At 34.0% G+C, this 25,125-nt stretch overlaps 1 protein-coding gene across 3 annotated transcripts in view; it reads left to right on the forward strand.

Moving 5' to 3' along the window:
- Fs (Follistatin) overlaps positions 1–25,125 on the forward strand; it is a 66,384-nt gene that overhangs the window by 29,272 nt on the left and 11,987 nt on the right. For all 3 annotated transcript variants that reach the window (XM_081979519.1, XM_081979520.1, XM_081979521.1), the window contains exon 2: positions 7,646–7,802. In XM_081979519.1, coding sequence (XP_081835645.1) covers positions 7,727–7,802 — 76 coding nt within the window. In that variant the 5' untranslated portion in view covers positions 7,646–7,726. The remainder of the gene's footprint in view (positions 1–7,645; positions 7,803–25,125) is intronic.

Consider the following 25,125-nt stretch of genomic DNA (forward strand, 5'->3'; position numbering starts at 1 on the left):
GGATGTAGTGAATGACAGGAACATATTTGTTGGGTAATTCCGCAAAAAAAAGTGAAGCAGAAAGGAACTTGTTCTTTTTGAACCTTCCTTTCGTACAGATGGAGTTACATGCCTGATGAAGCCAAAAAGCAGAAACACGTGTAGCCGGGTTATCATCCTTGTTCCTGCTTTACTTTTTTCCGGAATTACCCAAAAAACATTTTCCTGGTATCTACTGTTTTTGTGGTTCTTCTACAGTTCTCCTGTTTTTTTGTTTGTATATAATCTACCGTTTTTAATAACATTGCCATTATGTGTTTGTTTTGTAGTGTTTTTCAGGATATTGAATAGGGAATTCAGTGAAGATTTCACAAATGTGCTTAAAACAGTAATTTTCTTCTCTCAATTGGGTTTTACAGTTGATTTTTTTCTTTCAAATTGTGTTTCTGGCAGTTCTAACTTTAACACCGCTTTTCTCCCTGACTGTACTAAATTTTGTACTGTTTTTTAAGTTTATTAAATAGGAAATTTAATGAAGATTTCAAAAATGTGCTTAAAACAGTCATTTTTTTACACCAAGTGGGTTTTACAGTTGATTTTGTTCTTGACTGTTCTTTCAAATTGTGTTTCTGGCAGTTCTAACTTTAACACCGCTTTTCTCCCTGACTGTACTAAATTTTGTACTGTTTTTTAAGTTTATTAAATAGGAAATTTAATGAAGATTTCAAAAATGTGCTTAAAACAGTCATTTTTTTACTCCAAGGGGGTTTTACAGTTGATTTTGTTCTTGACTGTTCTTTCAAATTGTGTTTCTGGCAGTTCTAACTTTAACACCGCTTTTCTCCCTGACTGTACTAAATTTTGTACTGTTTTTTAAGTTTATTAAATAGGAAATTTAATGAAGATTTCAAAAATGTGCTTAAAACAGTCATTTTTTTACTCCAAGTGGGTTTTACAGTTGATTTTGTCCTTGACTGTACTTTCAAATTGTGTTTCTGGCAGTTCTAACTTTAACACCGCTTTTCTCCCTGACTGTACTAAATTTTGTACTGTTTTTTAAGTTTATTAAATAGGAAATTTAATGAAGATTTCAAAAATGTGCTTAAAACAGTAATTTTTTTACTCCAAGTGGGTTTTACAGTTGATTTTGTCCTTGACTGTACTTTCAAATTGTGTTTCTGGCAGTTCTAACTGTAACACCGCTTTTCTCCCTGACTGTACTAAATTTTGTACTGTTTTTTAAGTTTATTAAATAGGAAATTTAATGAAGATTCCAAAAATGAGCTTAAAACAGTCATTTTGTTACTCCAAGTGGGTTTTACAGTTGATTTTGTCCTTAACTGTACTTTCAAATTGTGTTTCTGGCAGTTCTAACTTTAACACCGCTTTTCTCCCTGACTGTACTAAATTTTGTACTGTTTTTTAAGTTTATTAAATAGGAAATTTAATGAAGATTTCAAAAATGTGCTTAAAACAGTCATTTTTTTACACCAAGTGGGTTTTACAGTTGATTTTGTTCTTGACTGTTCTTTCAAATTGTGTTTCTGGCAGTTCTAACTTTAACACCGCTTTTCTCCCTGACTGTACTAAATTTTGTACTGTTTTTTAAGTTTATTAAATAGGAAATTTAATGAAGATTTCAAAAATGTGCTTAAAACAGTCATTTTTTTACTCCAAGGGGGTTTTACAGTTGATTTTGTTCTTGACTGTTCTTTCAAATTGTGTTTCTGGCAGTTCTAACTTTAACACCGCTTTTCTCCCTGACTGTACTAAATTTTGTACTGTTTTTTAAGTTTATTAAATAGGAAATTTAATGAAGATTTCAAAAATGTGCTTAAAACAGTCATTTTTTTACTCCAAGTGGGTTTTACAGTTGATTTTGTCCTTGACTGTACTTTCAAATTGTGTTTCTGGCAGTTCTAACTTTAACACCGCTTTTCTCCCTGACTGTACTAAATTTTGTACTGTTTTTTAAGTTTATTAAATAGGAAATTTAATGAAGATTCCAAAAATGAGCTTAAAACAGTCATTTTGTTACTCCAAGTGGGTTTTACAGTTGATTTTGTCCTTAACTGTACTTTCAAATTGTGTTTCTGGCAGTTCTAACTGTAACACCGCTTTTCTCCCTGACTGTACTAAATTTTGTACTATTTTTTAAGTTTATTAAATAGGAAATTTAATGAAGATTCCAAAAATGAGCTTAAAATAGTCATTTTCTTACTCCAAGTGGGTTTTACAGTTGATTTTGTCCTTGACTGTTCTTTCAAATTGTGTTTTTGGCAGTTCAAACTTTGCCACCGCTTTTCTCTCTGACTGTATCAAACTTTAAAGTGTTTTTTATGTTATTGAATGTGAACGTTAATAAATAATCCAAAAATGTGCTTAAAACAGTCATTTTGTTACTCCAAGTGGGTTTTACAGTTGATTTTGTCCTTGACTGTTCTTTCAAATTGTGTTTCTGTCAGTTCTAACTTTGACACCGCTTTTCTCTCTGACTGTACTAAATTTTGTACTGTTTTTTAAGCTGATTAAATAGGAAATTTAATGAATATTCCAAAAATGTGCTCAAATCAGTCATTTTCTTACTTCAACTGGGTCACGTGACTGCCTAGCTAAAGTTAACCCAGTTTCTTACAGTTTTCGAAACAAGACGTGTTTCTGAGATTTGTGACAGTTATTTTGATAATTGTCACTTGACCGTCTTAGCTGAATAATGTTCTAGATCCACGTGACAACTGTCGCTAACGTCCAAACTGTCAAACTGTGTTCAAAAGTTGCAAAAATAAGGGTTTAGTAAAGTTGTTTTGCGGTGTTTGATATAAAACGTGTTTTTGAAATTTATGACAGTTATTTTGACAGTTGTCACGTAATTGTCTAGCTAAATTATTCTCTAGTACCACGTAATAACTGTCACTATAGTCAAACCTGTCCAAATTTGACTAGAATTTGCAAGAATTACAGTTTAACACAGTTTTCAAAACAAGACTCAGATATATGACAGTTATTTTCATCAATAGTTACAAAAATTCGGGTTTAGAAAAGTTTACTTGCAATATTTGATATAAAACTTGTTTTTGAGAATTATGACAGTATAGTCACGTGATTGTCCAGCTAAATTATCTACTAAAACCACGTGATATCTGTCACTAATATCAAAACTGTTCAAATTTAACTAGAATTTGCAAGAATTGCAGTTTAACACAGTTTTCAATACCTATTTCTCAGATTTATGACAGTTATTTTGACGTGACCGTCTAGCTAAATAGTGTTCTAGAACCACGTGACAACTGTCAATACCTTCAAAACTGTCAAACTGTCATCAATAGTTACTAAAATTCGGATTTAGAAAGTTTTACTCGCAATATTTGATATAAAACTTTTCTCTGAGAATTATGACATTAGTCACGTGATTGTCTAGCTAAATTACCTTCTAAAACCACGTGATATCTGTCAAAAATTTCTCAAAATACCCTGTATAATAATGTAAAATAAAATTTTGGTTTAAAATTTGTGTGTCATTTATCCAGTCGTGACATCATCGTAATTCTATTTGATTTTCCGTATAGCTACTAAAATTTGCTTAGCTAATCACTATACGAGTTACTGGAACTTTAGTGTTTTTTAGGTCACGTTAACGATTATTGGTCCTGTTCCAAACCGCATTATTTCACGATATTGTTTCGTGATACATAATATTGACACTGTGGGGATAATACGTGGTAAGCAAATGACCACGACGGAATTTTTAGTGGTCCTGCTGGGGTACCGCTTTTAATGAAAAGAACCATCCAGATAGTTGATAACGCTTAGGTCCGTTTACGGCAGACAACCATAAAAATGCTAAAAAAAGTATTTGCCAAGATGCGGTTTTTTCATTTCGACCGTCCTCCAGACATTTTTATCGCGGTTGTTAAAAACACTAAAACCTGACAGAAATGGCACGTGCATTATCGGAGCATAATTTTATTCCTACTCGGATATACCCGTTAGCTCGGGAATTTCGTCCCACATATTCGTGAAGATAATATTTGGCTCGTACCTATATCAGATGACGATTATTGTTATTAGGTTATTTTGAAAGTCGCCTCTAGAAATTCACTCGATTGACGACCTACATCATTGCATTAAATGCAATCCAAACCAGCTCCAAGTAAAACAAAAAAGCAATGTTGTTTCAAAAGGTTTAAACCATTATATTGTATCTGCAATTGAAGAAACTTGCGAGAAGAACATCAACGAGAAGAACGACACAAGGCCAAATAAAAATTATGAAAATTGACTTAAAAACCTCAAATTGACGTCAAATTAATGAAAAACTGATTTGACAATTGAAATTTTGTCAGTCAACTCAATTTTCGAAATTTTTAAACTAATTTCAATGCTTCAAACATTAATAATTGATATTTGTCAACGAAAGCTGAATTGATAATTAACTTGAAATGGAAACGCATCAAAATTATGAAAATTGACGTCAAATTAATGAAAAACTGATTTGACAATTGAAATTTTGTCAGTCAACTCAATTTTCGAAATTTTTAAACTAATTTCAATGCTTCAAACATTAATAATTGATATTTGTCAACGAAAGCTGAATTGATAATTAACTTGAAATGGAAACGCATCAAAATTATGAAAATTGACGTCAAATTAATGAAAAACTGATTTGACAATTGAAATTTTGTCAGTCAACTCAATTTTCGAAATTTTTAAACTAATTTCATTGCTTCAAACATTAATAATTGATATTTGTCAACGAAAGCTGAATTGATAATTAACTTGAAATGGAAACGCATCAAAATTATGAAAATTGACTTAAAAACCTCAAATTGACGTCAAATTAATGAAAAACTGATTTGACAATTGAAATTTTGTCAGTCAACTCAATTTTCGAAATTTTTAAACTAATTTCAATGCTTCAAACATTAATAATTGATATTTGTCAACGAAAGCTGAATTGATAATTAACTTGAAATGGAAACGCATCAAAATCATGAAAATTGGCAAAAACAGCAAAAATGATGTTTGACTTTCAATAGTTTTGTTAGCACCCTATCTCACTTATATACAGGGTGATTTTTTTTATTAAACCCTAGTCAAATCCACACAACATGAAAATATTCAATATTCATTCAAACATTCAATTCATGTTTCTTTTCTGTTCTACATTCTATAACTACATAATTTTAAATATTATTAAAGAATTTGAAACTGACTTTAAGTGCTACACAGTGGTCTAAACTAGACCAAAAATTAGCAGTTGTCAAAGTCAGTCAGTTGAAGAATTTTTCATGCAATAGTTCCCTAACAGCAAACCGTTTAAATAATGATAATTTTAATGGCTACACAGTGGTCAAAACTCGAGTTATCTAACTGTCAAAATAACCCAGTTATAACACTATTAGTTTCTCAAATGTTGGAGGTTTTTGATTCTATAGCTCTCTAACTTAATAAGGGATTAAATAAAGACTTTATGGACTACACAGTGGGCAAAATTGAAGCTCTGTAACTGTCAAAATAACCGAGTTAGGAGCTGTCAAAGTTATCACAGCAAATTTGACATATGTTGATGAAATTGGCATGCAATAGTTCCCTAACAGCAAACCCTTTAATAAGGGAGTTTTAATGAGGATTTTAATGATTACCTAGAGTTCTATAACTGTCAAAATAATCAAAGTTAACATTACTAGTTTGACACTCGTTGGACGTTTTTGAGGCAATAGCCCTCTAACTGAAAAGTCTTGCTACGGCATCTGAATAAGAGGATTATATGAAGTCCTTAAGGAGTACACAGTGGTTAAAACTAGAACTCTGTAACTGTCAAAATAGCCAAGTTATGGTCTGTCAAACTCAACATTACTAGTTTGTCAAATGTTGGACGTTTTTGATGCTATAGCTCTCTAACAGTAACATTTGCTACATTTCCTGGATAGGAAATTTAAAAAAAGTTTCCGGGGCTACACAGCGGTCAAAATTAGACCACTTTAACTGTCAAAATAACCGAGTTATGAGCTGTCAAAGTTAACACTGCTAGTTTTTCATATATTGGAAGTTTTTGATGCTATATCTCTCCAGCAGTAACACTTGCTACATTACTTAAATAGGAGATTTGAAGGGAATTTCAGGGGCTACACAGTGGTCAAAACCAGAGCTTGGTAACTGTCAAAATACCTAACTTAAGAGCTATTAAAGTTAACACTACTAGTTTGACACTCGTTGGACGTTTTTGAGGCAATAGCCCTCTAACTAAAAAGTCTTGCTACAGCACCTGAATAAGAGGAGTAAATGAAGACCGTAAGGAGTACACAGTGGTCAAAATTAGATCACTTTAACTGTCAAAATAACCGAGTTAGGAGCTGTCAAAGTTAACACTGCTTCTTTGTCATATGTTGCAAGTTTTTGATGCAATAGCTCTCTAACAGTAACACTTGCTACATTACCTGAATAGGAGATTTGAAGGGAATTTAAGGGGCTACACAGTGGTTAAAATCACAGCCCTGTAACTGTCAAAATAACCAAGTTAAAATCTATCAAAGTTAACACTACTAGTTTGACACTCGTTGGAGGTTTTTTGAATAGCTCTCTAATTGAAAAGTCTTGATACAGCACCTGAATAAGAGGATTAATCGAAGACCTTAAGGACTACACAGTGGTCAAAATTAGAACTCTGTAACTGTCAAAATAGCCAAGTTATGGTCTGTCAAACTCAACATTACTAGTTTGTCAAATGTTGGAGGTTGTTGATGCTATAGCTCTCTAACAGTAACATTTGCTACATTACCTGAATAGGGAATTTAATCAAACTTTCAGGGGCTACACAGTGGTCAAAATTAAACCACTTTAACTGTCAAAATAACCGAATTAGGAGCTGTCAAAGTTAACACTGCTACTTTGTCATATGTTGGAAGTTTTTGATGTTACAGCTCTCTAGAAGTAACAGTTGCTACATTACTTAAATAAGGGATTTGAAGGGAATTTCAGGGGCTACACAGTGGTCACAATTAGACCACTTTAACTGTCAAAATAACCGAGTTAGGTACTGTTAAACTTAACATTAGTAGTTTGTCAAATGTTGCAAGTTTTTGATGTAATAGCTCTCTAACAGTAACACTTGCTACATTACTATATTATAGATGTTTTTAATGAAATTAATTTTGAAAACATTTCATACTTTGATTACGTTTTTGTCCGACTATAAAAATAAATAATTTATCCAAAACTGTCAAAAAAATATTTTTTTGAAGATAATGCTGAATTCACTAGGGAAGAGCATCTTCAATTTCCTCTAATAAACACTATGGTTTTGGTGGCTTTAGATGATTTCTTCTTATGAAAAGCTACGTTTTATTGAAAGATATTTTGTTCTTCATTCATGAAATTATATTTATGAAAAAACAGAATGATTGAGGTTATGTAGAACTTACACTAAACTACACAGGACAGCTTTTAATTGATTAGTAATTACACTCCAAATTTAGTTCAGACACTCTGTATATTCAGATATCAAATTGAAAATACCACATCTTTTGGCACTTGTTTGATCTTTTAACAAAAACGAAATAACAATCTAAATTCAGATTTTATGTTTAATAAAACTAAACTATTTTGTATTTATTTACTGTGTATTTTTTATGACATCAAGTTTCTTTATGAAAGTTTTGTTTTTCAGAAATGAACTTTTCCCAACTACCATCTAAGATGTTGGGCTGAATCGGGCCAAGGCCCACTATCACCAAGCCTTCCGATCGAAATGAATGCTGTTTTTTTGAAAACTTGGCCTCTGCTCGTTGCATTTTGTATTGGTGTCCTCGCTAATCTTTCTTCAGGTAAGTTCAAATAATTACAATTGCAAAAAATTGAGAAAACTATCAACAGGAAAATTCTGTTCAAAAATCATGCAATCAGTCTGAAAACAACATTGTATGACAAAAAAAAAACAAAGTATTGAAGGTGCGGACAGAGTTTTTGAATAAACACAGATTTTGAATTTTGTTTTCACCTGTAATATGACAAAAACACCGCTGATGAGTATGGTTCCAAGGCTGATTTGTTGAAAACTGATTATCGTCACAACTCGGTTATTTTTAGTTTTGGGTCAATGCGTTAGATGTTTTTTTTTGATTCAGAAAATTATTTACTATCTGAATAAAAATACGCACTTAAATTTTGAATTTATGACTAATTGTTATTCAAAAAAAAATGTTTCTTGTATATTTTTTCTTCTTCAGATAATTTGCATCTCCTGCACTTTGATCAGTAATTTATTACTGTTTATGATCCTGACAAAACATCATTGAAATAGTCTGTGTTTATTAAAACAAATGCATCCTAGTAATTCTCTTGAGTATTAGTAGTAAATAGACCTTAATTGTTCTAATATAGCCACAAGTAATAAACGTCATTATTAGAGTCTGGACTAAAATCGTGAAAACAAAATTATTTTCCTCAAAAAAAGCACGAAACTCTTTCAGAAATGCAAATTTTTTACCTTTTTTGCATTTTAGACTGTTTTGAAAACTTTCAAAAATTTTTAGAACTACTTAAGGAGCATTTGAAATATTTTTGGACAGTTTAAAGGGCATATTGAAGGTTCTGGAATGCTTTAGATGCATTTGGAAATTTTTAGACTGTTTTGATGTCATTTGGAAGCTTCTAGACTAGTTGAAGAGCATGTGGAAGACTTTCGACTGTTTTAGAGGCATTTTGGAGTTTCTGTAGTATTTTGAAATCTTTTTAGACTACTTTAGGAGCATTGAAAGTTCTGGACTACTTTTAAAGCATTTGAAATCTTGTAGACGGTTCTATAAACTTTTGGAAGGTTTTTAAGTGCTCTAAAAGCATACGGAAACTTTTAAACTGTTTTGAAATGATTTGAAAGCTTCTTAGACTGTTCTAAAAGCTTTCGGTAGGCTTTAGAAGCATTTTGGAGTTTCTGTTGTGTTTTGAAATATTTTTAGACTACTTTAGGAGCATTGAAGGTGCTGGACTGCTTGTAAGATATTTGTGAAACTTTGTGTACGGTTCTAGAAACTTGTTCTAAATGCTTTTGGAAGGCTTTCGACTGCTTGAGAAGCATTTTGGAGTTTCTATAGTGTTTTGAAATTTTGTTAGACTACTTTAGAAGATTTATGGAGAGTTTCAAAAGCATTGAAGGTTTTGGACTGCTTTTAAAGCATTTGAAAACTTATGGACGCTTCTACAAACTTATGGAGGCTTTTAAACTGCCTTGAAATTTTTTTAGAGCTTCTAGACTAGTCTCTAAGATCATTGGGATGCCTTTAGAGTGTTCTAAAAGTTTTTGGAAGCTTCTAGACTGTTTTGGAAGGCTTTCGATTGCTTTAGAAGCATTTTGGAGTTTCTGTAGTGTTTTTAAATATTTTTAGACTACTTTAGGAGCATTGAAGGTTCTGGACTGCTTGTAAGACGTTTGAAACTTTGTAGACGGTTCTAGAAACTTGTTCTAAATGCTTTTAAAAGGCTTTCAACTGTTTGAGAAGCATTTTGGAGTTTCTGTACTGTTTTGAAATTATTTTAGACTACTTTAGGAGCATTTGGAAATTGTTTGAACAGTTTAAAGAACACTGAAGGTTCTGGACTTTTTGTAAGGCATTTGAAACTTTGTAGACGGTTCGAGAAACTTTGTTCTAAATGCTTTTAGAAGGCTTTCAACTGCTTGAGAAGCATTTTGGAGTTTCTGTACTGTTTTGAAATTATTTTAGACTACTTTAGGAGCATTTGGAAATTGTTTGAACAGTTTAAAGAACACTGAAGGTTCTGGACTGCTTGTAAGGCATTTGAAATTTTGTAGACGGTTCTAGAAACTTTGTTCTAAATGCTTTGGAAGGCTTTCAACTGCTTGACAAGCATTTTGGAGTTTCTGTAGTGTTTTGAAATCATTTTAGACTACTTTAGGAGCATTTGGAAATTGTTTGAACAGTTTAAAGAACACTGAAGGTTCTGGACTGCTTGTAAGGCATTTGAAACTTTGTAGACGGTTCTAGAAACTTGTTCTAAATGCTTTTGGAAGGCTTTCAACTGCTTGACAAGCATTTTGGAGTTTCTGTAGTGTTTTGAAATAATTTTAGACTACTTTAGGAGCATTTGGAAATTGTTTGAACAGTTTAAAGAACACTGAAGCTTCTGGACTGCTTGTAAGGTATTTGAAACTTTGTAGACGGTTCTAGAAACTTGTTCTAAATGCTTTTGGAAGGCTTTCAACTGCTTGACAAGCATTTTGGAGTTTCTGTAGTGTTTTGAAATCATTTTAGACTACTTTAGGAGCATTTTGAATTTGTTTGAACCGTTTAAAGAACACTTAAGGTTCTGGACTGCTTGTAAGGCATTTGAAACTTTGTAGACGGTTCTAGAAACTTGTTCTAAATGCTTTTGGAAGCCTTTCAACTGCTTGACAAGCATTTTGGAGTTTCTGTACTGTTTTGAAATTATTTTAGACTACTTTGGAGCATTTGGAAATTGTTTGAACAGTTTAAAGAACACTGAAGGTTCTGGACTGCTTGTAAGGCATTTGAAACCTTGTAGACGGTTCTAGAAACTTTTGAAAGCTGTTAAACTGCTCTAAAAGCGTACGGAAACTTTTAGACTGTCTTGAAATTGTTTGAGAGCTTTTAGATAAGTTGAAAATCGTTTGGAAGCTTCTAGGTTGTTTGGTAAGCTTTTGCAAGGCATGCATTTGGAAATTCTTATACGGTTCTAGAATTTTTTGAAAGCTTCTATGACTGTTTTGATATCCTTTGGAAGCTTCTAGACTAGTTGAAGAGCATGTGAAAGGCTTTCGACTGTTTTAGAAGCATTTTGGAGTTTCTGTAGTGTTTTGACATCTTTTTAGACTACTTTAGGAGCATTTAGAAGGTTCTAGACTGCTTTTAAGACATTTGAAACCTTGTAGACGGTTCTAGAAACTTTTGGAAGCTGTTAAACTGCTCTAGAAGCATACGGTCTTGAAATCGTTTGACAGCTTCTATAATTAAGTTGAAAAGCATTTGGAAAATTTTGGACTGTTCTAAAAGCTTTTAGAAGCTTCTAGGCTTTTTTTTTTAAGCTTTTGCAAGGCAGTTTGGAGCTTCTATAAGGTTTTGGAATGTTTTTACATTTTTTAGGCTACTTCAGGAGCGTTTGGAAATTATTAGGGCAGTTTAAATTTTTAAATTGATTACCTATTTTGCAACCGATAATTGGTAGATTTTTATTGTTCAGAAACCTTCAATATCTCAATATAGCTATAAAACGCTTTTGCGTAAATTGTTCACATTAGATGTCAAAGGTTGGTTCCTTCCAAAATTCTTAGAAATCCGGACTCTAGTCTAGTCATTATGATTCAAAAAGAAGATGACACTTGTTTTAGATACTAAAAAGACAATATTCGATAATTCTTCATGGAGGAAATTACCTTGAGCTAGCTCTTTTTTGGAAAAATTACGGATTTGAATTTAAGGTCTAATCTTCTTGAAGGTGACGTAAATCACCAGGTCGTCATCGGTGGATGGCGACAGACGGCAGACAAACTGTCGCCTGGTGTTGGCTGGCTGGTCTGCCCGAAGATAAGCATAAATGATCACGACTTTGGCTTATCCGTTCTGGTCAGAGGCGGACTTTGAATCCGCCATGGTCAGTTTCGTGGTTTTTATTATCGCTCACTGTAGTAACGAAGGCGGTTTTTCCTATAAATTCTCTTTCAGCCAACTAGTGGGCTTTACATTGTTGCGCTAAAGTCTATTTATGATCCTCGTCAGCGTATTGTTGTCGTTGTTCCGTTAATCCTTCTATATTTGTACGTGAAACGATGTTACGTCATGTGTATGTCTCTATATCAAACAAACTTGGAATATTATTGCTAAGTGGAATCGTTGGTAAACATATGCGTAGGAACTTAAATATCCAAATCTGGCAACCAACTCACATTCTTCTCTAAAACAACTGACTTGAGACAACCATGGTCATTTTTCCCTGATGGTGTCAAAGATCTTTAACTGACATTCGTTTCGTATCATAAATTTTTACTTCTTTCCAACGATTTAATCGAGTTTCGTGATCTGGGAAGTTGCACAATTAGATCTCGTTTGCCAATCTACTGACCAGGATATATGCTCCATCTTCTTGAAAGTGGGTTTCCGTCGTAATTATAGTTGTTTGCTACTATTTTCATTCAGAGCAAGCTTACATCCTTAACAATTTAGAATCAGGAATACCCTAAGTCTTTCATTTACTTTCATTGTACGTAAAATAGTATTTTGAATAGCAAATTACAAGGAAAATTGAACTAAAATAATGATCTTCTAATTATTCTTCCTTTCGAAGAAGCTTCTAGTGCTTTATATTATTATTCACTTCATCTATATGTAAGATGACCGTTAGTCCTGTATTTTCCAGTACTGTCCTTTTTTCTATCCCTTGTGTCCTGAATTGTGATGTAAAACGTTCTGTATTTTAATCTTCAGTTTATTTTTTTAATTTTATTTAAAAGTTTTAAAGATAAAAAAGTTACTCATAATTAAATGAAGAACAACTAACTTAACCTAACCTAAATTTAAGTCAGATCTCTTATCAATATTTTCCTATTCTAATGTCGATATTGAAAACACTCTGTATACTTCTTTTTTTTTGAGATAATAAAAATTTTATATCAAAGTATGGCGTACACATAAGGACAAAAAATGTTCATGATAAAATACACAGAAGTTCTTGAAAAGTTGCTTTAATACTGTTCAAGAGAAATTTGAAAATTTTTTAATTTACAGGTAAAAAAGCACTTTTTTGAAAATAACTCAAGAACGAAGCTAAAATTTAATGTTATTAAAACGGTGTTGGATTATCTAAAACATTCCCCATTTAACCTTTGCTGTAGCTCTAATCCAATTTGGGACACACTGTATACCAAAAGTTGTCTCAACCACCAAAATAAACGAGCTGATTTGACTGATAATTTGAAAATTATGCTTTTATCTGTCTTAGTAAATTTTACACTACTAAAATAATAATTTAAATTAAAAAGAGATATTACAAATACTAAAAAACGGAACATCCAAGAAAACCTCACTTTAACTACCAAATTGTTGAGTGTTCTCAAAGATTCTGTTAGACAAGCCAGCATTTCATATTAACACATCATTAGCTTATATTTTTGGGTCAGAATCGATAATTTTCTGCAGATACTTTCCGGATACTTGGATCCCAAATTCTGGAGAAGACCGCGTTCTGTGCCATAAGTGACAACAATTTCATATCAGCACTCAGACACAACGAATGTGCTTAAGACAAGCTAAAGTTGAAGTTCTAAGCTATCCAAGCTTTTATCCAATTTTTAAGAAAAATGTATGGTTTTCAATATTGTTGGTTGAGATCAGATAACTGTCTGAGCACCTTTTGATTGCCAGAACTAATCTAAAAGCATGTAAACCAGCATTTCCCGCTAGTTCTGGCAGTTTCTCAAGTTTGGGTGAGATCAAATAATGTCTGAGCAGTTTTGACTGCCAGAGCTAGTCTAAAAGCTTCTTCACCAACATTTTTTGCTAGTTATGACTATTCTCCAGGTTTGGGTTAGATCAAAAAATGTGTGAGGAGTTTTGACTGTCAGAACTAGTCTAAAAGCTTCTCCACCAGCTTTTCTTGCTAGTTCTGACTATTTTCCAAGTTTGGATGAGATCAGATAACTGTTTGAGCAGTTTTGACTGTCAGATTTAGTCTAAAACCTTCTCCATCAGGATTTCTTGCTAGTTGTGACTATTTTCCAAGTTGTTGGATGAGATCAGATAACTGTCTGAGCAGTTTTGACTGTCAGAACTAGTCTAAAAGCTTCCCCACCAGCATTTCCTGCTGGTTCTGGCTGTTTTTCAAGTGATTGGATGGGATCAGAACTCTCTGAGCAGTTTTGACTCTCAAAACTAGTCTAAAACCTTCTCCACCATTATTTTTTGCTAGTTCTGGCTCTTTCCCAATTTGTCAGGAAGGATCAGATAAAGTCTGAGCACTTTTGCTTGCCAGGATTGGTCTAGAAGCTTCTCCACCAACATTTCTTGCTAGTTCTGGCTGTTTTTCAAGTGGTTGGGTGTGATCAGATAACTGTCTGAGCAGTTTTGACTGTCAGGAGTAGCCTAAAAGCTTCTCCACCAGCATTTCTTGCAAGTTCTGACTATTTTATCAGTTGTTAGGTAGGATCAGATAGTATGAGCACTTTTGCTTGCCAGGACTAGTCTAAAAGCTTCTCCATCAGAATTTTTTGCTAGTCCTGGCTGTTTCCCAAGTTGTTAGGTAGGACAGATAAAGTCTGAGCACTTTTGCTTGCCAAAACTAGTCTAAAAGCTGCTCCACCAGCATTTCTTACTAGTTCTGGCTGTTTTCCAAGTCGTTGGGTGTGATCAGATAACTGTCTGAGCAGTTTTGACTGTCAGGAGTAGTCTAAAAGCTTCTCCACCAGCATTTCTTGCAAGTTCTGACTATTTTCTCAGTTGTTAGGTAGGATCAGATAGTATGAGCACTTTTGCTTGCCAGGACTAGTCTAAAAGCTGCTCCACCAGCATTTCTTACTAGTTCTGGCTGTTTTCCAAGTCGTTGGGTGTGATCAGATAACTGTCTGAGCAGTTTTGACTGTCAGGAGTAGCCTAAAAGCTTCTCCACCAGCATTTCTTGCAAGTTCTGACTATTTTATCAGTTGTTAGGTAGGATCAGATAGTATGAGCACTTTTGCTTGCCAGGACTAGTCTAAAAGCTTCTCCATCAGAATTTTTTGCTAGTCCTGTTTTCCAAGTCGTTGGGTGTGATCAGATAACTGTCTGAGCAGTTTTGACTGTCAGGACTAGTCTAAAAGCTTCTCTACCAGCATTTTTTACTAGTTCTGGCTGCTTTCCAAGTCGTTGGGTGTGATCAGATAACTGTCTGAGCAGTTTTGACTGTCAGGACTAGTCTAAAAGCTTCTCTACCAGCATTTCTTGTTAGTTTTGGCTGTTTTCCAAGTCGTTGGGTGAGATTCAATAATGTCTAAACAGTTTTGACTGTCAGGACTAGCAGGTAAAAGAAATAGCGGGAAGAAAATGGCACCAGATGGCAATAATCCGATCTGAATGGAAGCAGCAAGGGGAGGCTTATGTCCAGGAGTGGATGCAAAAGAGCTGCTGAAAGAAGAAGAAGAAGAGAAAGTCAGGACTAGTCTAACAGCTTCTCCACCAGTATTTCCTGCTGGTTCTGGCTGTTTTCCAGGTTGTTGAGTGAGATCAAATAATGTCTGAGTAGTTTTTGACTGTCAGAACTAGTCTAAAGCTAGTCTGTTTTCCCAGTACGCAACATTCCTGAATCTTGTCGTTCAGATTGAGTTTATATGTGCAAAGGCGTACCCTAAATTTTCAAGAAAACAAACTAAACCACTTGAGCTATTATTTTGGCAATAAAATAAGAATATTTTAAGATAACTATCGATGTGAACAAAATTGGTTGATTACGGTACCACAGAGACTCCCCTGTCGGTCTGATCTACATGAGCATCGATCTTTTTTTCTTAAGGGATCTTCGGGCAGTAAATAAACCGATGTTTGTTTTCTTAATTCGGTTCTGTCTGCGACCGAAGAGGAATAACCTCGAAAGGCCGCAGCGGCTGGAAGATCGGGTCAGCGAGACGGCATTATGTAAGCGAAACAGTCGCGAGTACGACCACAACTGCAGAACGGTCCAGCCAAACAAAATTATAGTAAAACGAGTTTTCGGACCGTCTACCATCGTCGTTAAATTAAATCCACGTAATAATTTGTAGCTCCGAATTAGGCATCAAATTTTAAATATGACCGCCGGTTATCCCCTAATTGAAAGATGAGCCTTTGTGATTGATTATGATGAGTTGATGATTTAGCTTTTCGGATCGGATTCTGGCTGAAATTTTTACATAAAATTGATTGCCTCTAATAAAATTCGAACTAGAATATCAGATACCAAATCCCTTTTAACCAAATAACTGTAGTACTGAACCATTGAAGAATCTGTTATTTATCCCATTTAACAGTGAAACAATTCAAAATACACGTTGTTACAGAAAAGATACTAAACAGGAACAAAAAGTATATAAATCTTCTAAAAACTTTCCTCAGAATCTGAAAATATTCCTCTGTAAATATCGTAGGACCTTTAGTTTTTTAAACTTGCAAAGATCTAACCAAGGCGTTTGACTGTGTTAACCGAAATTTACTAATTTTAAGCAGGAACAAGGTAAAAGGCATAAATGATGTAAATCTTCTAAAATCTAACAAAAGCGTTCTAAACAACTCTTCACTTTTCAATATACAAAGAGGCGACCATCAAAGTTAAAGTGCAAGAAGATGTAACAACCAATCGAATACCAATTAACAGAGGGTACGACAAGGAGATACAATGTCTCCAAGTCATTTACCCTTGCATTGGAGGACGTAATCAGCAGTATGAAGGAAAAACTTATCGAAATGTTGGCAGACTTAAAGAGAGAGTCTGGAAAAATCGGTTTAAACATGAACAAACTGTTCATCATCAGACTCCAGATCCCAGGCGACGTACACTTAGAAGGACAACAAGGAGTCAACGAAGATTTAGGACACACCATAACACTGCTGTAGGAAAATTGGGACCAACATTAAGAAATCCAACAAGAAGGTTTTCAACACATGTGTTTTGCCAGTCTTGACTTATGGTATGGAAACAATGACTCTCACAGTTAAAAGCGCGAATAGACTAAGAACAAGAGCAATCGAAAGAACTATGTTGGGGGTAAGTCTAAGGGATCATATACAGAACGAGGAACTTGGAAAAAGAACCAAAGTTGATGATGTTATAGAGCACATCAGAAATGGTGTTGGGTGGGGCATGTGGCACGACAAGACAATGACAGATGGAGAAGACGTATAGTACAGTGAGGTCCAAGTCTACATAAAAGAAGTGCTACGATAGAACGACGATATAAATGAACTGATCTGAATGGAAGCAGCAAGGGGAGGCCTACGTCCAGGAGTGGATGCTGAAGAGCTACTGAAAGAAGAAGAAGAAGAAGAGAAAACAAAAAATGAGAAGAAGTGTGAAAATATTCTTTTCATTAAAACATCAATTCTAAGTTCTCATCTGCAGTTTTTCCTGTTTCAGTAGATTCCAAATTGATGCTGCGTAAGTTGTTACTCAGTCACAAGTGAATTTCCTGATTTTTCATGGTTATCATTCTCCTAGTTTCACTGTATAGATTTCAATTGGTGGTTTGTTTCAGCTGGAAACTTGATAAATGCATTCTCATAAACTTCCCACATAAACTGAAATAAATCCATGTTGCTCTGCCACAAAAACACAGATTAATCACCTCGAATACGATTTCCTCGTGAAAAATCGTGACACGAATAGGTAAACGAAAACGTTTAGCAAATTACACATTATAGAACACAACGTGAGACATCTGTACACTAAATAATTGCATATAGGATGTCACGTTCTATTTCGGTTAGAAACCGCGGAAACGGCCCACCGTCATCCATAAATAATAAAAATAAACAAGATATTAATTTAAAATTAGGTATTTCAAATTGGGCTCTGCCAATATTAGGTGGTGCACACGTGAACAAACAGACAATCGCTCTTGTAACACTGCAACAACGATTGTTATTGCAGTCTTCGTCAATCACACAGTGATTAATTCTGGTATTTTTCTTAGAGTTTAATATAGTTTGATCTAAATGAATGGTTTGTTAAGGAAATGTACTTACAATCTAAAATTCAGATTGAAAATATCTGCTTTTTTTTAAATAATAAGATTACAAGGAAGAAAAACAAGTAATTAAGTATCAAGTTAATTAAAGTCACCCTCTAACTGCCAAAATAACAGAGTTACAAGGTGTTAAAGTGAAAAATGTCAAATTTGAACCACTCTGACATTTTCACTACAAACACTATACAGGGTGGTTAAAGAGGACAAGTGGTAATATTAAAGTGTCGTTTATTTTCAGTTATCTCATCAAATCAACGTTGCCAAAGCCAAAACCTCTGATTCAGTCATGTTGGCAACGTCGAAAAGCTCAACAAGTTTTTTATTTGCGTGGTTGAAAAAGCGTGGATCATTTTGACCACCTGACAGCTGTCAAAACTCATTAAACGTCGTCGTAAAACTGTAAAATGTCAAATAGTCGCGCCACTTTGATTAATCACGCCGCAAATTGTTATTCGTAACTCTCGTGAAGTTAAATTTGACAGTTGTGACGTTAAATGACAGTTTAAAACAGTTATGACATTTGAATGTCGTAACTATTTTAATTTATCAGATTAGCAACTATTTCTAATTTTATAGTTTCAGATCACTGGAAAACGGGTTTCGACAGTTGACAACTGTCACGTGACGTAAAAAAAGTATAAAAGTGTTCTTTAACGTCAGAGAACTGTCAAATTTGGCTCCATGGAGCTGTAAATACAACTTACAGTGCAATTCCTCAAAGAAACACATCTATTTGGCATTTTATACCTTTAGATCAGTGTTGATTAATTTTTGACAGTTACGACAGGTGTAACGTGACTCAAGCAAAGTACTTAAGTGATCTTTAACGTCCGAACTGTCAAATTTGACTCCATGGAGCTTTAAATACATTTTTCAGTGTAATTCATCAAATTAGCAACTATTTCTAATTTTATAGTTTCAGGTCAATGGAAAACGGGTTTTGACAGTTATGACAGCTGTTACGTGACGTAAGAAAAGTTTAAAAGTGTTCCTTAACGTCAGGGAACTGTCAAATTTGGCTCCATGGAGCTGTAAATACAACTTACAATACAATTCCTCAAAGAAACACATCTATTTGGCATTTTATACTTTCATGTCACTGGTCAGTGAATTTTGACAGTTGTGACAGGTGTAACGTGACGCAAGCAAAGTATTAGTGTTCTTTAACGTCCGAACTGTCAAATTTGGCTCCATGGAACTTTAAATGCATTTTCCAGTGTAATTAACCAAATTAGCAACTATTTCTAATTTTATAGTTTCAGGTCACTGGGAAACGGGTTTTGACAGTTATGACAGCTGTCACGTGACGTAAGAAAAGTTTAAAAGTGTTCCTTAACGTCAAGGAACCTGTCAAATTTGGCTCCATGGAGCTGTAAAGATAACTTACAGTGCAATTTCTCAAAAAAACAAATCTATTTGGCATTTTATACCTTCAGATAACTGTTGATTAAATTTTGACAGTTAAGACAGGTGTAATGTGACGCAAGCAAAGTACTTAAGTGATCTTTAACGTCCGAACTGTCAAATTTGACTCCATGGAGCTTTAAATACATTTTTCAGTGTAATTCATCAAATTAGCAACTATTTCTAATTTTATAGTTTCAAGTCACTGGGAAACGGGTTTCGACAGTTATGACAGCTGTCACGTGACGTAAGAAAAGTATAAAAGTGTTTCTTAACGTCAGGGAACTGTCAAATTTGGCATTTTATACTTTCATGTCACTAGTGAGTGAATTTTGACAGTTGTGACAGGTGTAACGTGACGCAAGCAAAGTACTTAAGTGATTTTTTACGTACGAACTGTCAAATTTGACTCCATGGAGCTTTATATACATTTTTCAGTGTAATTCATCAAATTAGCAACTATTTCTAATTTTATAGTTTCAGATCAATGGGAAACGGGTTTTGACAGTTATGACAGCTGTCACGTGACGTAAGAAAAGTTTAAAAGTGTTCCTTAACGTCAGGGAACTCTTAAATTTGGCTCCATGGAGCTGTAAATACAACTTACAGTGCAATTTCTCAAAGAAATGCTTTTCTACTTGGCATTTTATAATTTCCAAATAACCCAAATTTTCTTCATTCTCCTAAAATTCCTGAAATTCGCTTCTTCAAAATTGAATTTCTGAAAATTTTACAACTTCACTTGTGAGGCTGATTTTCCGGAATATTCCCAAAATTTACCATTTTATATTTAGGTCAAATTCTTATCTGAATCTCATTAAATTCATTTAATAAGTCGTTGTTCCTGCAGATGTTGATGGATTTTTTCATTTTTTCTAGGTAAATCTAAATATAAGTATAAGTGGCCATTTTTGGGAATATTAGGTTACATATACAAGTTCCTAACTTCTTTCTTTTTTCTCAAAAACTGTATAGTTGCAGGCTTATTCGGACACTCAGTACATACATATTCTGTTATTTCAGTTTAGTCTTTCTAGTCAATAACTTCTTATTTTGTATAAAAATTACATGGAAAGTTATGAAAATCTTTTGAGAGACACCATAGAACAATAACAGCTTCAGACAGAAGCAAGATCTGTAAAAGGATCTTCCTGGGTTATTAAATCTTCGAGAAAGTACAAATTATTATTCTAAGCTACTATTCTACCTTTAAAAGCTTAGTTTTTTAATGGTTCTTTTAGACTAAAATTCTGGAAATCTTCCTTGGTTCACTCAGTATCTAAAAACTATTTCCTAACCTGTTGTTTGTTGGTGGATACTGACTTGTTTTTGCCAAGAAACTGCAATTGAAGCTTTTCTTAAAACAGAATTAATTTCTGGTAGGAAAATAGTTGAAACAGAACAGACAGACAAGGTCAGACGAGCCTTAAGCCTAAGGGTTGATACGCGAAGATCAAGTTTCGGCCTTCCACGTCAAGTCGTGGGGCTGAAAGTCGATTCGGCGGCCTTGATGGCCTTTACCGTCTAGACTTATCAACATTAAACTGCAAGAACTCATAACAACAGCCGAAACTCGCATTAGGACATGTTTAACGGGCAGGTGGGTTGCTTTATATAGTTTCAGTAGAGCGCTCTGCAGATTTTCAGATTGTCCCGGGGAGAAATAAAACGAATCGTCAGCCAAAACCAGAATTACTCTTTGTTGCTTCTTTATTGTCTTTCAGGGACGTCGGTTCACTGAAGAAAATTTGATCAAAATTCATGTTTGACAACAGAAATGAATGAATCTCACCTTACGAAACATTAACTTAACACATATTAGTACACAACACAAACGTAACACATCATAACACGTAAGATCCTTATAAAATGCGATTTACAGATACATTTTTATGGATTAGAATACAAAGTTGTTTAAGTCATACAAAAGATGGATATAATCAATCAACCTTTCAGAAAATACAAAATTGTTTCTTTACACACAAGTTTTTTCTTTCTTATGCCTACGTCTTGTGATTTACTGTTTTGTTCTTGTGTTATCTTATGTTTACGTTATCTCTACATTAATGAACCCTAATAAACCTTACCCCTGATGATGTACCAATTAATTTGAAACTTGGAACACTAGTACTTTAGCATAATTGTTACAATAGCTTGGTTCGGGTTTGGACCATTTGCACGATCATTTGTATATAGTCCTGTAAAGCAATACTTATACCATCCATGCAAATGATCCAAATCAGTTCCTGAACGGTTCAGAAATATGAATGAAATATCCATAAAATTCGAATTTAATAGCTCTCTATGAAACAAAGTTTGTCGCTACTATAATATGTATGACACTCTATGTAAGCAGAGCAATTGTGACGTTACAATGACGTAAATACCATAGTTTGACTAACTGTCACATTACGTCATCGTGACATCATATTATACTCGCTCTCAAATAAACTACATTGTAACTGTCAAAATTCTCATTCTATAAAATGTTACAGTTACACTTAATAGTTTGATAAATCAGATTTTGACATTTGTGCTGCAAGTGACAACTACACTAATGTGCATAGAGAATTATAGCTGTCAAAAGTTTTACTATTATAGATGTATAAAGTGTATGCTATCTCAGTGCTGGCAAAATATTAATAATTTCATGATACTTTACGTTTTGTCTGTGACAGAGGTTATAATAAGTCCACATGCGCAGCATTTGCGTAAAAGCACAGTGATTGGTCAAAAAAGCAGCTTTCAGCTTGCTGCTTTTTTTGACCAATCACAGACTACCAAATGTACCTACATATGTTTTTTTTTCAAATTACACTATAAAATTTTGTTCAACAAACCATGAGTTTTTAAATTTTTTATTTTACCACTTGATTTATAAATTAAAAATGTAATTTCAAGTCATTATTTAAGATTTTTGCTAATTTAGACAGATTCAGCTAGATCGTAATATGTTGATAACAGAAATCTACTGTTCAAATTATTGGGTTATTTTTTATTTTTCAAACTTTTGCAATAATCTAATTTCTTAAAGAATTTATATTAATCAAATTTCTATCAAACACAATCGACTTTGCGTATCAAAACAGGATATTCTAGTAGTATATTAAGAATGCAGCATTATAACCGGTTTTTTTTTCACAAACGCGAATTGACAAGTCGATCCGATTATTTATGAATTACCCACTGTTAAAAACAAATCATGAAAAAGCAACAAATATGTGTCGTAAATATACGTATAAGGCCGTAAACAATTACGGAAAAATCCACGTAAACACGTGTCAGGAAAAAAAAACTGATTATTAAATTGTTGCATATCGAATTGTGCAATTTGAATAATCGCTATTATCGCTCATCGTAAATAATATCGATTCGCAGGTGCAAGTCAAGGTTACTCAAGTTTACGTTTGTTTTTAAGTGCCATTAAGTGCACTTAATGACTTGTTACGTAAATGTTATAATACTATTTTAACGATTCTGCGAAACTTATATTTCAAATTACCATTTTAGAACATTTTACGTGTTAGAAATCCCTGGAATTTCTCTAGTTTGTGTAACACTGGAAAAAAGTTGACAAACACGACCCTCATTTTTGATTGAACAGATTGAACTTCTTCAAGAGTACTTTAACCCTAAATTTGTTGCACAATTCTAGCTGTTTCTTGTTGGTTAATATCCTTAAATGAAAGTATTGGACGAGTTGCAGTGCATTAACCAAATTTTAATCGGTCCTCACAAAGTCAATTTGACAGTTACACAAGTTGATTTTTGCAGGGATGGTAGTCCACTAAGAGTACTTTAACCCTGTTTTTGTTGCATATTTAAATCTTTTTTTGTTTGGAAGTTATGCGCGTTTTAGTAATGTTTGGCTGTTGTAAATGGTGGAGGCGCCGTTCATTCAACTAAAACTTATTTATTAAAAACTGTTTTATTTGTTCTGTACAGTGTTGTTATTTAGTTTTTTAAGAATAAATCAACTGTACGAGTGAAAAACCATTGTTCATAATGATTTAAGGGTGGTGTTGGTTCAACCAAGCGTAACTCGGTTATTTGTAAAAATATCAACAAATTTTTCACAGGGAAAGTTGTAGGGAATTTCACCCTCTACAAGTCTTTGTAAGTGAAATATTCCTGAAAGAGGTTTTTAGCGACATTTTTGTACCTAACGCAACTGTTTCCAGGTGTTGAACTGGAAAAACTTTACTTTTTAGTATTCGTTTCTGTTCTGTCACAACAGTCACGTGACTTTTGCCCTCCCAAAAACCAGTCGAGTTTTAATCGTGAACTCACCCTGTAGATTTGAGTGATATTATGCATCTGGCACCTCCACCAGAAAATTTTAGTCAACTACCAAACAAAAGCTTACTAAATTAAAAACTATTTTTATCATAACTTTCATAAATCAACATTTTTGCAGGAAATGGCAAGGAAACCAATTTAAAATCTCGAGTGTTGTATACATTGTAGTATTTAAATCACTTTATATGTAACGAGAAATGTGTTTACAATGTATTGAACGGAAGGATTACCATGACGGATAAAATCAGCCTTCGCAGAGTACAACAGCAATAAAAGTATAGGAAAGTCACTTGTTGATTGATGGTTTTAACAGTGAAGGTTTCAAATTGTATCAGTTCTTATAACAATATTTATTACAGTCATTTATTGAGTCTAAATAGTGTATTTTTGGTCGTTTTATTCAGAAATCGGGCGTAAAAATGACATTTTTTGCTCATAATACCAGAGAAGTTGCATTTTTTTGTTCACTATTTTATAGGCAGTCCTAGATGTTTTAGTTCTTCAGACGATATTTAATCAAATCTATAACACAGGCGAATATTCCGCCAAATGGTTAACATCGAATTTTGTCCATTTTGTCAGACAAGGGTGTTTCTCTCCCCACTTCTCTTCAATTTATATTCTGAAGCCATCTTTCAGGAAGCCCTAGAAGAAGGCAACGTGGGAGTTAAGGTGAATGGTGTATGGGTCAACAATATTAGTTATGCGGACGACACAGTTTTAATTGCAGATAACATGGAGAATTTGCGGGATATGCTTGGGACTGTCGGGGAATGCAGAAAGAACATTGGCCTCAATATTAACACCAAGAAGACTAAATTGATGATAATTACTCGAGAGCCACCACATATGAGAATCAACCAATAGAGCGAGTAAATAAATTTAAATATCTAGGAACGTGGCTTTGTGAAAACTGGGAATCAGACACATAAATCAGATTCCGGATTGAAAATGTCCTCAGTGCATTCATGAAATTCAAAAAAGTGCTAACCAATACTGATTTCGATCTTGGATTGAGAATTAGATTTGTCCAATGCTATGTTTGGGCAGTGGTGCTTTATGGCATGAAGGGATGGACACTGAAGGTGGGCACTATGAACAAGCTGGAAGCATTTGAGATGTGGGTCTACTGAGGATTCCATGGACTGCAAGAAGAACCAACGATAAAGTCTTGAGAATAATCAATAAAGACCGCGAACTGTTAGACACCATTAAACGTCGAAAAACAGCATACCTGGGCCACGTAATACGCAACGAGAGGTACCAATTGAGGGAAAGAGAAGAATTGGCAGGAAAAAGATGTCATGGCTCCGCAACGTTAGGCAGTGGACAGGACTGAGGACAATGCAAGAACTAATGCATACCATACGTAATAAGGAAGATTGGACCAATGTGATCGCAAACATCTATTAACGGACACGCAGCAGAAGAAGAAGACCTAAATTTTACAAATCCTTTCCGGGGTATTTCTTTTCTTGGTCAAATTGAGAATTTTTCTTCCAGGTATTGTCAACTCTCTTCAACTGCTTACCTCCCGGTGTAAGTGGTATGTTGTCAATTGTAGTTTTTCAGATTACCGTGTATTTGGTTTTACTTTATTTTCCCTTTTTTTGCTTTTCCTATTAATGCTTGATCTCAATAGATTTGCAGGTCTTCTATACTCTCTGCCATTATTGCTGTATCGTCCGCAAATATGTTAATTACGATGGTCTCTCCAATGCTCAACAGCA

This window comes from Ips typographus, linkage group LG5 (genome assembly GCF_016097725.1).
Source record: "Ips typographus isolate SLU linkage group LG5, UJ_Ityp_2.0, whole genome shotgun sequence".
NCBI classification, from domain to species: Eukaryota; Metazoa; Arthropoda; class Insecta; order Coleoptera; family Curculionidae; genus Ips; species Ips typographus.